This window comes from Antedon bifida, chromosome 5 (genome assembly GCF_963402885.1).
Source record: "Antedon bifida chromosome 5, ecAntBifi1.1, whole genome shotgun sequence".
NCBI classification, from domain to species: Eukaryota; Metazoa; Echinodermata; class Crinoidea; order Comatulida; family Antedonidae; genus Antedon; species Antedon bifida.
In genome coordinates, this window is record NC_136230.1 from 23,465,230 (window position 1) to 23,477,930 (window position 12,701).

General features: G+C 31.4%; 1 protein-coding gene across 11 annotated transcripts in view; it reads left to right on the forward strand.

The window, feature by feature from the left end:
* Positions 1 to 12,701, forward strand: part of LOC144843530 (phospholipid-transporting ATPase IF-like) — a 45,027-nt gene that overhangs the window by 11,073 nt on the left and 21,253 nt on the right. For all 11 annotated transcript variants that reach the window (XM_078700328.1, XM_078700320.1, XM_078700322.1 and 8 more), the window contains exons 7-18: positions 585 to 739; positions 1,047 to 1,111; positions 5,244 to 5,325; positions 6,122 to 6,281; positions 7,296 to 7,377; positions 7,616 to 7,674; positions 8,233 to 8,451; positions 9,655 to 9,815; positions 10,727 to 10,869; positions 11,375 to 11,478; positions 11,792 to 11,905; positions 12,457 to 12,579. In XM_078700328.1, coding sequence (XP_078556454.1) covers positions 585 to 739; positions 1,047 to 1,111; positions 5,244 to 5,325; positions 6,122 to 6,281; positions 7,296 to 7,377; positions 7,616 to 7,674; positions 8,233 to 8,451; positions 9,655 to 9,815; positions 10,727 to 10,869; positions 11,375 to 11,478; positions 11,792 to 11,905; positions 12,457 to 12,579 — 1,467 coding nt within the window. The remainder of the gene's footprint in view (positions 1 to 584; positions 740 to 1,046; positions 1,112 to 5,243; positions 5,326 to 6,121; positions 6,282 to 7,295; positions 7,378 to 7,615; positions 7,675 to 8,232; positions 8,452 to 9,654; positions 9,816 to 10,726; positions 10,870 to 11,374; positions 11,479 to 11,791; positions 11,906 to 12,456; positions 12,580 to 12,701) is intronic.

Consider the following 12,701-nt stretch of genomic DNA (forward strand, 5'->3'; position numbering starts at 1 on the left):
TGACACCCTTATTACTATAATATTATTCCCATGAAACAAACAAGGAGCAAAATATATTGTACAGCTACAGCACGTCTATTTATTTGTTTTTTATACTGGGTGACCTCTTCAGTAAAAAAAAAACTGTTTTCCCAGATGGCCCAGGGGACACCCATATTAAGACGGCCCTTTGTTGAGTAATGAATGTGTCCCCTTATGGAGCAAAATATATGCTTTAACACTACGCCTTTCAGGAGACACTTCTATTAAGGGACACATGTATTTTTTGGGTACTGATGGCATCTCCTTATGGTTGGTTCCCACACAACGCAAGGATGAAGGATGTAAGCCTCATTTTAGTAATCTGACTATAGTCATAATGCAATGGATCATCGGGAACTATTGCTTGTTATTGGTCAACTGACTTATGTTATGCCTACAGTACGTCTTTGAATTTCATTGAATTGGAAACCACGCCTACTGCAGACATAGTCTATAAATGCTATGGGATTGGCTGCTTTTCTAAGATAACTCATTTATCAGAGATTTTTGCTGCAAATTTCCTGTGTATTACGATTCTTTCTTTTTTTAAATTTTTTATTTAGATGCATCGTTCTCTCCCGGTCACTGCCCTCTTACAAAATGTGGAGAGCCTCAACTCATTTAAAGGTGTTATTGAGTGTGAGCAGCCGCACACTGATCTTTACAAATTCATCGGACGTATGAAAACATTTGCACCAAATAGACAAGAGACAGTATAGTAAGTCACTGAGTTTCTTCCACAAAAATAGTAAAATACCAGAAATTACTAGTTTCTGCCACAAACTAGTACATTCCCAGAAATTACTGGTCCCAAAATATATCATATCATTTTAAAAATGCATTTTGAAAACCTCTCAATGTGAGTCCAATTTTTGAAAATAATAGTACTTGTTGTACCACAAAAATAAACTTTTTATTATATATGGTACTTGTAATAAAAATCAACATTTTATTATTTAATTTGGTGACTGGTTTTATCCTTCCTTGATTTTAATTGTTTCCTTGTTGTTTGTTGTTTTTTCTAGCCCATTGAGCCCAGAGAATGTTTTGCTAAGAGGTGCCAGATTGAAAAATGTGAAATATGTATTTGGTAAGAAGATTATTTTTTAATTGTATAAATAGCATTTAAAATATTGACCCTAAAGCTTTATCCCAGCATGCAAGCCGACTTTGTAAACAAAAGTGAGTGTAATAATTCTTTGTTTTATATACAGTAAACATGTTGATAAATAAGACAATGGAAATTAGGTAATGGCTTTATATATGAAACTGAATCATATAAATATCTCGGTGTACATACAGTATTTCTCGTAAATTAAATGACCATATATAAATTGAGAATGTTATAAAAAAAAAGGTCAAAGATTAATAGCGTACGTTAAAATTATTATCAGTAGCTTTGATAACTTTAGTATATTATGGGGATACTCTGTGGAGATAGTTCACCCAACTATGGTGCTCTTTAAGTAGAATAGATATATAAACTAGAGCGTCTCCGGCTCCAAATGGCGCATTATATCTTAAAAGCACCTCGAAATACACACTGTGCCGCCTTATATGGAGAGCTTGGTTGGTCTCCAATTAACGAGATCCATAACGCTTTTCGTATGAAATACTTCCATAGATTGAAAACTATCGATGGCCAAAAATTATGTTTATTGGAATGCTACAACTTAATTATGAATTTAAAGACTTAAGTTTCTATCTTGTATAAACGATATTCTCTTGAAGTGTAATTGTGAATACAAAAATCTTTTCACCACTCTCTCAAATTACGGAAAAGTCTACTTTCCAATTTCTGAAATTTTAAGAAAACTTAACTCTATATAATGATAGATGAATGGAGAATTGAATTACAAAAAAGGGGTTGATAGTTGTTTTTGCCTTTATACTTTTCTGTATGTAATTCATTAATTGTTATATTTTACATTGTTATTGTGAAGGATTTACCTTTGTGCTAAGTGTGCCACCGATCTAAAGGTGTAATTCCAAATAAATAAATAAATAATTTTTCATTGCTAATTATATTACTTGAAAGCAAATATTTACTGGTTAAATTGCATTCCAACATCCAATTGATTGGTATTTTTAATTGCCTGGTGCAGCCAAAAATATTGATTTTTTTTTAACACAGTAGAGCACTTTTTTCAGTGGGGGATAGTTCTATAATATTTGACCATAGTAAAATTCATGTTTTTTTGTTGTGATTTCATTTTTATTTTACTTTATGTGCATTAACCAATTATTATATCTGAAACCTGTAGATGATTGACAGTGACACATATCATTATCAAATTATAAAGCAATTGTTTCATACTTACATGATTTAATGATGTCAAACGGATGAAATATTCATTAATAGTTAATTAAAAAGTTAACTTATCAATAATATTTCTGCAATAACAATTAAACCATTTTAATAATGATTATATATATAGGACATCAGCGGTGAAATTAATATCTTTAACACATGCTATATACTGTTTAGGTAATTGTTGAATTAAAGTGAAACTAAATTATCATTATGTATAATCTTGTTGGTTTCTATTTAAATTTAACAAAAGAATTTGAACAAAAGTTTTTTAACAGTAAAGGCACATGTCAGAATTTCTCATTTTACTGTACCTCAACAATGTTGTGTAATTGACAAGGTTTATAATTCAGACTAAAGTAGAACCCCTATTAAGGGGACACATTGTCCTTAACTATAAAATGTACCTCTTCAAGATTTAAATTCATAAATGAAGTTAAATGTTTATTTTTACAAAAACATTAAGGTTAGCCCTTGTTTGTACTGTTTGTATAATGTGAATAAAGTTGAAAGTGAAAGTGAGTACTGTATTCACAGGAGACTACCAAAAACCTAAAATTGTCTATAGCCGTTTCCATAGTATTAAAACATATTTCCCCTCGTTTCCTTATAGGGGTGTCCAATGAATGTATTGGTATTACCAGGAATTCTCTTCACCATTAGCTCTCTACATAATATTCAGTAGGCCTATTGCTGTATTTGATATGGCCACAATATTTTATAAATATTAGGGGTTAGATACTCAGATTGGCAATAAACTAATTCAGGCATTATTTTTTAAAATGTTAGTTCTGTCTACACTATCAAAGTTTATGTGACAAAAACGATGTGGCCATATATGGACATGATAATGTCATATCACTACCATATTTGGCTATATCACTACCATATTTGGGTACATCATACTTTTTTTTGTCAATTTTTTTGAAATGGTGACCAATGCATGAAATAGCATTTTTAACAAGCCTTATGAAGATCGAAACGTGTAATCATGGCTTACATCTTGTTAGTTGGAGTCAGTTTTATACAAGCCTTATAGTTTCCATTTCCATTTAATACCATATGCATTATTATAATATACATAGCTGTGTGTTGCTCTGAGACAATACAATATAGAAACAGTACAAAACCTCAGCAAAATATACAGACTATTAAAAGGTCACTTAATTCTTGTACATTCACTGCTCTGTTTAGCAACTGAATAAAATCTATTATAAAACCTTATGAGTTATTACTGTATTTAAAAAATAAAACAACTTGTTTAATGAGTTGTAAATGTCATATTTATTTACGAATGTACACCTGCTGAAACGTTGCAGGAATATTACTGTATTATGTTTACCGTGTTTAATGATTTATTTTGGGTACAGTATTATAGTACAAAAAAAGAAATAAACAATTTTCTCAGTACACCTGCTGAAACGTTGCAGGAATATAATTACTGTACAGTATTATAGTACAGAAAAAGAAAGTATGTAAGAATTGAATGATTATTGATAATACCTGAACATGCTGGAAAAAAAAAGAAATAAATAATTTTCTCAGTACACCTGCTGAAACATTTCAGGAATAATACTCTATTATGTTTACCATGTTTAATGATTTATTTTGGGTACAGTATAGTACAGAAAAAGAAAGTCTGATTATTGATAATATATAAACTTGCTGGAAAAAAATAAAAAATACTACTGTACAATTTATGTACTTAAGAATCACTCTTAGCAACAGGAACAAATGATAAATACTCGATCAATAGATGACATACAGTACTTTGATTGACTTAAGATATAATGTATGTTTCAAAGTAATGAAGAATTCAATATATATTTCATATCTGAAAGGTTTCCATAGCAACATGATACAAAATACAGTGATGCATCATTGTACCACATGCTAAAACTGTATAAGTATCTGTTAATGTTAAAACATCAGTCTGATTGCAGGTGCTTTCTCAATTGAAATCTTTCAGTATCAAAATCTTTCAGTATCAAAATTAAATTCTTGAATAATTGTAATCAATATCTTATTGAATTTTAAAAAGTTGGAAAATTAAGTAAAAAAAATTAAAAGACAGAAAACAAATTATAAGATGCATTATTGCAAAAAGGATACAATGATATGATATAAATAAAATATTGCGTATTCAGTTTTTGTTGAATTGTATATTGTTGAATTTTAATAATTGATCAAAGATCAATTTTAGAAATTTCTGCTTTATTAATAGAGGCACTGTACGTTATACAGTACTGTACAAAAGATAACATGGTGGCGACGCGCCATAATCAGGGCAGGGAATCCTATAAAATGGCTGCCTATCTCTCTCTTTCTATCGTATTTAACTTAAAATAAATGAAAACGGTATTTTCCCATTATAACATTTCAAGATTGTATTATATTAACTGGTTTTCTATCCAAAATGACTGTATGCTTTATGGAATGGTTTTATTATTTTAGTCATTTATGACATTTATTTAATCGATCAATCAAAGAAAAATACAGTATAAGAGAAATGATAGTCACCAATGATCATTTTAACCAGAATAATATACTCCTTAGATATGAAAAAAATGCAATACAATAATATTAAGAAGTGATAAAATACAGTAAAAATTGTATCAAAAATATGCTTAGTAAATTGTAGATCATGTAAATCAATGAATTCTACTACAAATAGAAATATCTTGTAATACAATATTGCGTATTTGCATGTGTTTATTCGAAGGGAGGCATTTATTTCAAATGATGTTTATACTGTATGGGCGTTTATTCGAGGGAGGCGTTTAATCACGGCCGGGTGTTTATTTGAATAAATTCGGTAAAAGACAACAATAATTCTAGATTTAGAGTTTTCATGTGCACTTATAATGAGATAATATATTTGTTCAAATTGAAGTTGATGTTGTTTTTTCAGGAGTGGCCGTAAACACAGGAGAACAAACAAAGATGGCTCTCAACTCAAAGTCCAAAGGCCAGAAATTCTCATGTTTAGAAAGGTTAGGCTACGTTTGTGTACTTGTGTATGTGTATGATAGTATTGTTTAATTGTCTGTGTGTCATATGATTTAATGAATGAAACACAATCCCACTGTATGTATGATATGAAACCTGTTATAATCAAGAATAATATCTCTTGAAATAAAATTAATCAAAACTAATCTTACTTTTGTAATACCATATTTATTATAATAAGGGAACAAATAAAATCCATATTTTTTTTATTGTACTTAAAGATATATTTTCCCCCCTTACAAAAAATTTTTTCACATTTTGTTGTTGAATATGCCATTTTGATGTTCCATTATAGTTATTCATTTTGACGAAAAATTAGATCTAAACAAAATTATTTACCTGAAAAAAATGTCAAAAATAGTCAAATTGGCTGCCAGCCAATGCGGTTTTTGTTGAATTTAACCGTTTTTTTTCTGCAGAAGTGAACCTTTATTAAAACTACAGAATGGCCTATTCAAATTCTGATTTTATTAATCTATTTTTTATATTTTTTTTGGAGGACAATACATTTTTGTATTCTATATCAAGCAAGGATAGTAACCTACCAGAAAAACATACACAGGAAACACGTCTCGGGCTGAATAGTTCCGCATCATTTACTTGGGTGGTTCACTGACCTGAGTAATCGTTTACATCGTTTACACCAGCCTACATATCCTTAATTCTGGGCCCACTCTGCACTTTTGCTAGTGGTGTAAAAGGAGATGGTACAAATGCCAACCACCAATCACAGCACAACTTTCTGACTAAGACTTTTTAAAACAATTTTCTTATTTTCAGATCAATGAACAAATACCTAGGAGTAATGTTGATTCTGCTTGTCGTTGAAACTCTTACATGCACAATTGCAAAGTACACCTACGACGCCACCAACCATGTCCTAAAGGAACATTGGTATTTCTATCCAAGTGCTCTTCTCAGTGGCGACTATGATATAGATGTAAGTTGTTTGTCAGTTTTTTTTATATTTATTTTATATATCAAACTGTCTGTGACAAAAAAATGTGATGTGCCCTTATGGACATGATAACATCATACCACTACCATATTTAGGCACATCACACCTTTTTCAAACTATATTGATGGTGTAGACAGAGCTTTAGAAATGCATACTACTTTGATTGAGTCAAGTGGCCAAGTGGTTAAATCATAAATATAATATTGATGTAAGTTGTTTATTGTAAAATTTACAAATACATACATATACTTTCAAGTCAAGTGAATGAGCGGTTAAACCATAGTCATAATATCGGTACAGCTTCAATGGACACTGGGACCATAGTTATGGTGGTAAAACTTGAAGTCTTCTCAAATAACGACCTCAAACTGTATAGTCTAGGGGAAAAAAATCTGAAAGGTTTAGAAATCAAGTTCTCTATTCAAGGGGAATTTTTTCCTAGAGTACTATGTCAAGTGTACATATATTTATTTATTTATTTATTTATTAAGGTATAAAAATAAATATCAAATTCCAACCAGCAGCAAAAGCTGAAAAGGTTGGATTACAATCATAAACTGAGAAGTAAAATACTTATGTACACAAAAAAAGAACCCAGTGTATCTTTCAGAAGAGTAGTGGGTTACTCCTGTGCTCTTGGACATCACAGTCATAGTTTGACTGATCTGGTGACCTCAGATCCATTACAGCCAACGATATATGATCATCTGGATGCTGCATTGGCTTAATATATATACTGGGGATCTGGTATTTCTATCCTTTTAACTCTGACACACAATCTTGATCTGCTTCTCATCATCAACCTGTTTGTGTCATTTAAATGTTTCTTTATCTTAACTAGAAATGATACATACTGTAGATTAAATATGGTACATATAATTGTATGTAATTTCCTGTATATATAAACATTTTTTTTAACATAATTTCAATTAAATTATTTTTATAAAATATGTTTTGGTTTGGTAAAAATAATTAATCTGTTCATTTTTTTTACAGGTTCAAAATGTATTGGGTACTTTTCTGTCATTCCTGGTGCTTTTCAACTACATTATTCCAATATCTCTATATGTGACACTCGGTAAGGCACATATTAGCTTCAAAAGCGTTGTATTTTTCAATTCATTTTAATCAAAATTACAATTTCAATGTATTCTGTAAATTAATCTTTCTGGAAATCTAGAGTTGACCTATTAACAATTTTATTTTTTATTTTATTTTCGAGAAACACCTTTTTGTAACTCTACAGTTTGATTCTTTTCAAAATAGATTTGCATTTTACAGAAATACAAATAACATTTTTGTTTTTTATTTTTCAGAACTTCAAAAGTTCACTGGGTCTATGTTCTTTGCATGGGATATTGATATCTATGATGAGGTTGGTGTGTTGCTATATTCCCCTTTCTTAATCATTATTTAATTTAATGACTATTTTATTTTACTATTTTTTACTACTTACAGAAAAGAACTCTCTTCGACATGCCACATTCTTAATTTTTTAGGACCATGTTTCCACAGCCATAACAAAAATTATCGGTTATTTTTTTAACCAATCAGATAATTAATACAAAAAGTTGTCATGATCAGTCATTACCGAACAACCAAGTGCACAATCACAATGCAACAACATTGACCTTTAGATCAAAGGTTACAAGTTATTACATTGATCCGATATCTGATTTGAATGAGATAATTACTGGTTAATTTTTCGCGAGTTGAATCTGTTAAACCCACTTTTTTGCTTAATTGTTATCCTTAATTATCGGTTAATTTTTGGCTGCGGAAACACAGCCTTAAACCTCCACAAATAACTGCCTTGATATGTGGTTTTTATTCCTATGTCTTAAATAGTTTATTTGACAGCAAGAATACTATGCTCTTTTTTGCTAAAATTATTTTTCTCTAAAATTATATTTCTAAATAATTCTCTCTCCAGGCAACAAATCAACGAGCAAAAGCAAACACATCTGATCTTAATGAGGAACTGGGACAAGTGGAGTACATGTTCACCGACAAGACTGGCACACTAACAGAAAACAACATGCAGTTCCGACAGTGTTCAGTTGATGGGATTAAATATGAAGATGTTAATGGAGTATCATTAAAAATGACAACAGAACCAGAGGACTTTACTAACTCTGGCAAAGAACATAGGGTACGTAAATACTATATGTTTTGAAGGATTTTTAACTATTTAATAATTTTTCTTTTATCGAGGCAAAAGCTACATACCAAAGCCAAGCCAACTTCTTTCTGTTATTAATTTTGAATTTAAATGCTCTGAGAAGACTTGACGACTTTTTCAAACATCTCTCCTCAAGTTGTTTAGATGTAGATTGATGGTTGTTTGGCTCGTATACCGTTCTATAAAACCTGTTTCCAATTAGCTATGTGTTGCTAACATAATTACTTCGACAAAGCGACACTCTCTCACAGTAGAAGAGCTTTTGTTTATGATATGTTAAATACCTTCTATCTAGTGTAATCCAGGCTTAAGGTCATTCCTGGATTGAAACTCGCATAATTTTGCTAACAGCAAAATCCCATTTTCGAAAATTCTATAAAAATAAACCAATATGAAATAAAACAAAGGTACCTGCAAATAATATTCTGTCTATTTAGTTGGAGTTACAGTACCCTTGTCTTTGGGGGAATTTTTATATAAAATTATCCAATGAATTTTGCGGTATAAACAATTATATAATGAGTAATTTAAAGTTTTAAAAATAATATTAAAATATAATCAAATGCAGCCCCTGAAAATATGTAAATAAGGGTAAACTTTCTTTATAATATTATTAATTGATTGGTTATATGTAAACTAGATGTGTATGCTTGTCTTATGAAGGCCTATAGGCCTAAATAATCAATTAAAGCTTAATCAACTAAATGTACATCAAAGAACTTATAACACAAGAATCTCCTGTTCTTCAATTTGCATTCAAAACACAGTATCGGAAGTACAGGGTTAAAAGGTCAAACTGGGCGACGCCATTTCACAGCATGGAGCAGCGCCCCCTCCAAACTAGGAAGTCAATTAGTCTATCCCCCTTGAGAATTAGCAGATCCCCTCTATGATTTTGACTTTCTAATTTGATGCGGGCGCCCTACTCCTCAGTCAATTACTCTATCCCCCTAGAGTATTAGCAGATCCCCTCTATGATTTTGACTTTCTAATTTGATGCGGCGCCCTACTCCATGGCTCACAATATCGCCACCCATTAGCTCTATTCTATCCCACAATGCCTTTCGAAATTGTTACGCGCTTCGGACAAACAGGAGATTCTTGTGTTATAAGTTCTTTGATGTACATCCAAATTAATATGCTACTAATACTATGCTACTTAATTTTTTATAGAGGGAGCTGTTACATGAGTTCTTGTTGTGCATGGGCCTTTGTCATACGGTGCATGTTCACAAAGATTCTGAGAATGGGATGGATAGCATCGATAGTAAAGCCCCTCTGGACTACCAAGCATCATCCCCTGATGAAAAGGCACTTGTTGAAGCTGCTGCAAGGTAGGTACTACTAGGGAAGAGTCCCTGGCTCTACTATATACTATTTCATTATAATATTATAATAATCCATTTTATCAACTGGGGTCAATAGAATAAGTGCCAAAGACGAATAAATGTCACAATAGAATATGTGCCACTGTCGAATAAATGCCACAGTCAATGGCACAGTTGAAAAAGGGTCACAGACTAATAAATGCCAATAGTCAAATAACACCACAGTAGTACAAGTGCTATAACAGACAAATAAATAATTGCCACAGTCCAATAAGTGCCACAGTCAATAGGTTCCACAGTCAGTTGAATAAGTGCCACAGTCAGTCCAATAAGTGCCACAGTCAATAGGTTCCACAGTCAGTTGAATAAGTGCCACAGTCAGTTGAATAAGTGCCACAGTCAGTTGAATAAGTGCCACAGTCAGTTGAATAAGTGCCACAGTCAGTTGAATAAGTGCCACAGTCAGTTGAATAAGTGCCACAGTCAGTTGAATAAGTGCCAGTCAAATAAGATCCACAGTCAGTTGAATAAGTGCCACAGTCAGTTCAATAAGTGCCACAGTCAGTTGAATAAGTGCCACAGTCAGTTGAATAAGTGCCAGTCAAATAAGATCCACAGTCAGTTGAATAAGTGCCACAGTCAGTTGAATAAGTGCCAGTCAAATAAGATCCACAGTCTAATTAGGTCACCATTTGAATATATGCCACAGCCAATATTAAGCACCACAAGCAATCATAGTAGAATTAGTGCTACAGTAGAATAAGTACCACAGTTGAAAAGTAGCACAAAGGTCCACAGTCTAAAAGCTAAAATCAAATTAGTATCACAGTCTAATTTAATTGTAATTTAATAAGCAAGGTTTAACAAATTCCTTGGTATTATACAATGTTTCATTTTGTCATTCCTTTTTATTCTAGTTATGGTGTCAAGTTTCTTGGAGGTACATCTGAGTACATTGAGGTGCAAGTGGATTCAGATGTTGAGCGTTATGAATTGTTACACGTTCTAGAATTTGACCCAACAAGGAAGTGTATGAGTGTCATTGTCAAAACACCAACAGGTATTGAAATATCTCAACAGAATCTCATAAAAAAAATAATAATCTTTAAAGTAAGCAAACCCCAGCATACCTTTTTTAAAATTATATTTTACACTTATTTTCTGTAGATATTTAAAGATGTATTGTCCCCCAAAATCATGAAAAATAAAGATTTTTAAAATCGGACTTTGAATAGGCCATTTTGCAGTTTTAATGAAGTTGTTCACTTCCATAAGAAAAAAAACGGGGGGGGGGGGGGGGAAAAATTATTTCACCTATAAAAGACAAAATAAACAGTTAAATTACCCAAAAACTCATTGTCTTCCAGACAATTTGACCATTTTTTGCTTTAAATTACATTTTTCTCAGGTAAATAAATTTTTTTCAGACCCAATTTTTTGTGAGAGTGAATAACTATTATGTGACATTAAAATAACATATTCAACAAATAAATTAAAAAAAATATTTTTTTAGGGGGACAATATATCTTTAAGGAAACTTAATGTAATTTTGTTTTTAATTACAGGTGAAATTCGTCTTTTATGCAAAGGAGCTGAGTCTACCATTTTACACAAAAGCATCTCAGGCAATGTTGATTCAACTCTTCAACATGTCAATGATTATGCCGTGGTAAGGTTTATAATGGTTGTATATTATACAAATAATTAATATTTATGAGTGCAATGGGGCAAATAATTTCATTAGGTAAAAAAATGGCATTTCATCTTTCACCAAATGAAATTATATGTTCCAGTGCACAAATATAAAACATTCATTATTTGTATTATAACACAACTTCTACTAACTAAACCCAAGCACAAAATTGTCAGCACTATTGCCCTATAGTGCAGTCATTTTATCGTCCAATCAAATGACAAGAATCTACTTAGGTGTGTTATAATATATCATAATATATATAATTTTTATTTTTTTAATGTTTCAGCTTGGTCTGAGGACACTTTGCTTTGCCTATAGGATTTTATCACCAGAAGTTTATGAAGAATTTCATGAACAGCTTGCAGAAGCATCAAGTAGTCTTGAAAACAGAGAAGAAAAGGTTAATAAAAAGTTATCATGACAATTTATTATTTTTTTCTATTATTTTTCTAGATTTTACAATGGTAAAGTAAAGAATAAATATTTTTAAACAATTTTAGTGAATCGAAAGTTTATAAGCACAGTTTTTAACAAATGGAACACACTGATACTGTACTGTATGAAATATATCACATGGTTCTGGTCAATTGCTTCATATGCACTGTAAACTGTAGAATTACGGAAATGAATGTATGTTAATGTACTAGGCCTAGGCCTAAGTGAATATTGTATGGCTAAGGAATCATTAGTTAGTAATTATTCGGCAAGATTGTGTTGGTGCAAATAGGCAGGCTAGTCAAACCTACCCAGCCAGGTCTACTGATATTTGGCTAATATAACAAATCACCTTTTATATCGTTGACATTTGACATTCTCTTTGGAATGATATTTTTCCTTATGGAGTATATTTTCCCTCAGCTTTGCCTCGAAAACAATATCATTGGAGATGTAGAATGTTATATTTCACCCTTAAGCAGGCGTATAATAATGTTACTTTTGTTGCTACTTCAGTTGAATGCGGTGTTTGAGATTGCAGAACAGCAACTTCATCTAGTTGGTGCAACTGCCGTTGAAGATGAGCTCCAGGATGGAGTTGCAGATACAATCGCAAAACTCAGGGAAGCAGGAATTAAGGTAAAATCATTCCACTTTTAGATAGCAAAACTATAACAAATAAATGATTATTTTATTGTAAAAAATGAAATATTTCAGCAATAACTTGTTGTGTAAGTCATGCCCAAAATGCAAAAATACAA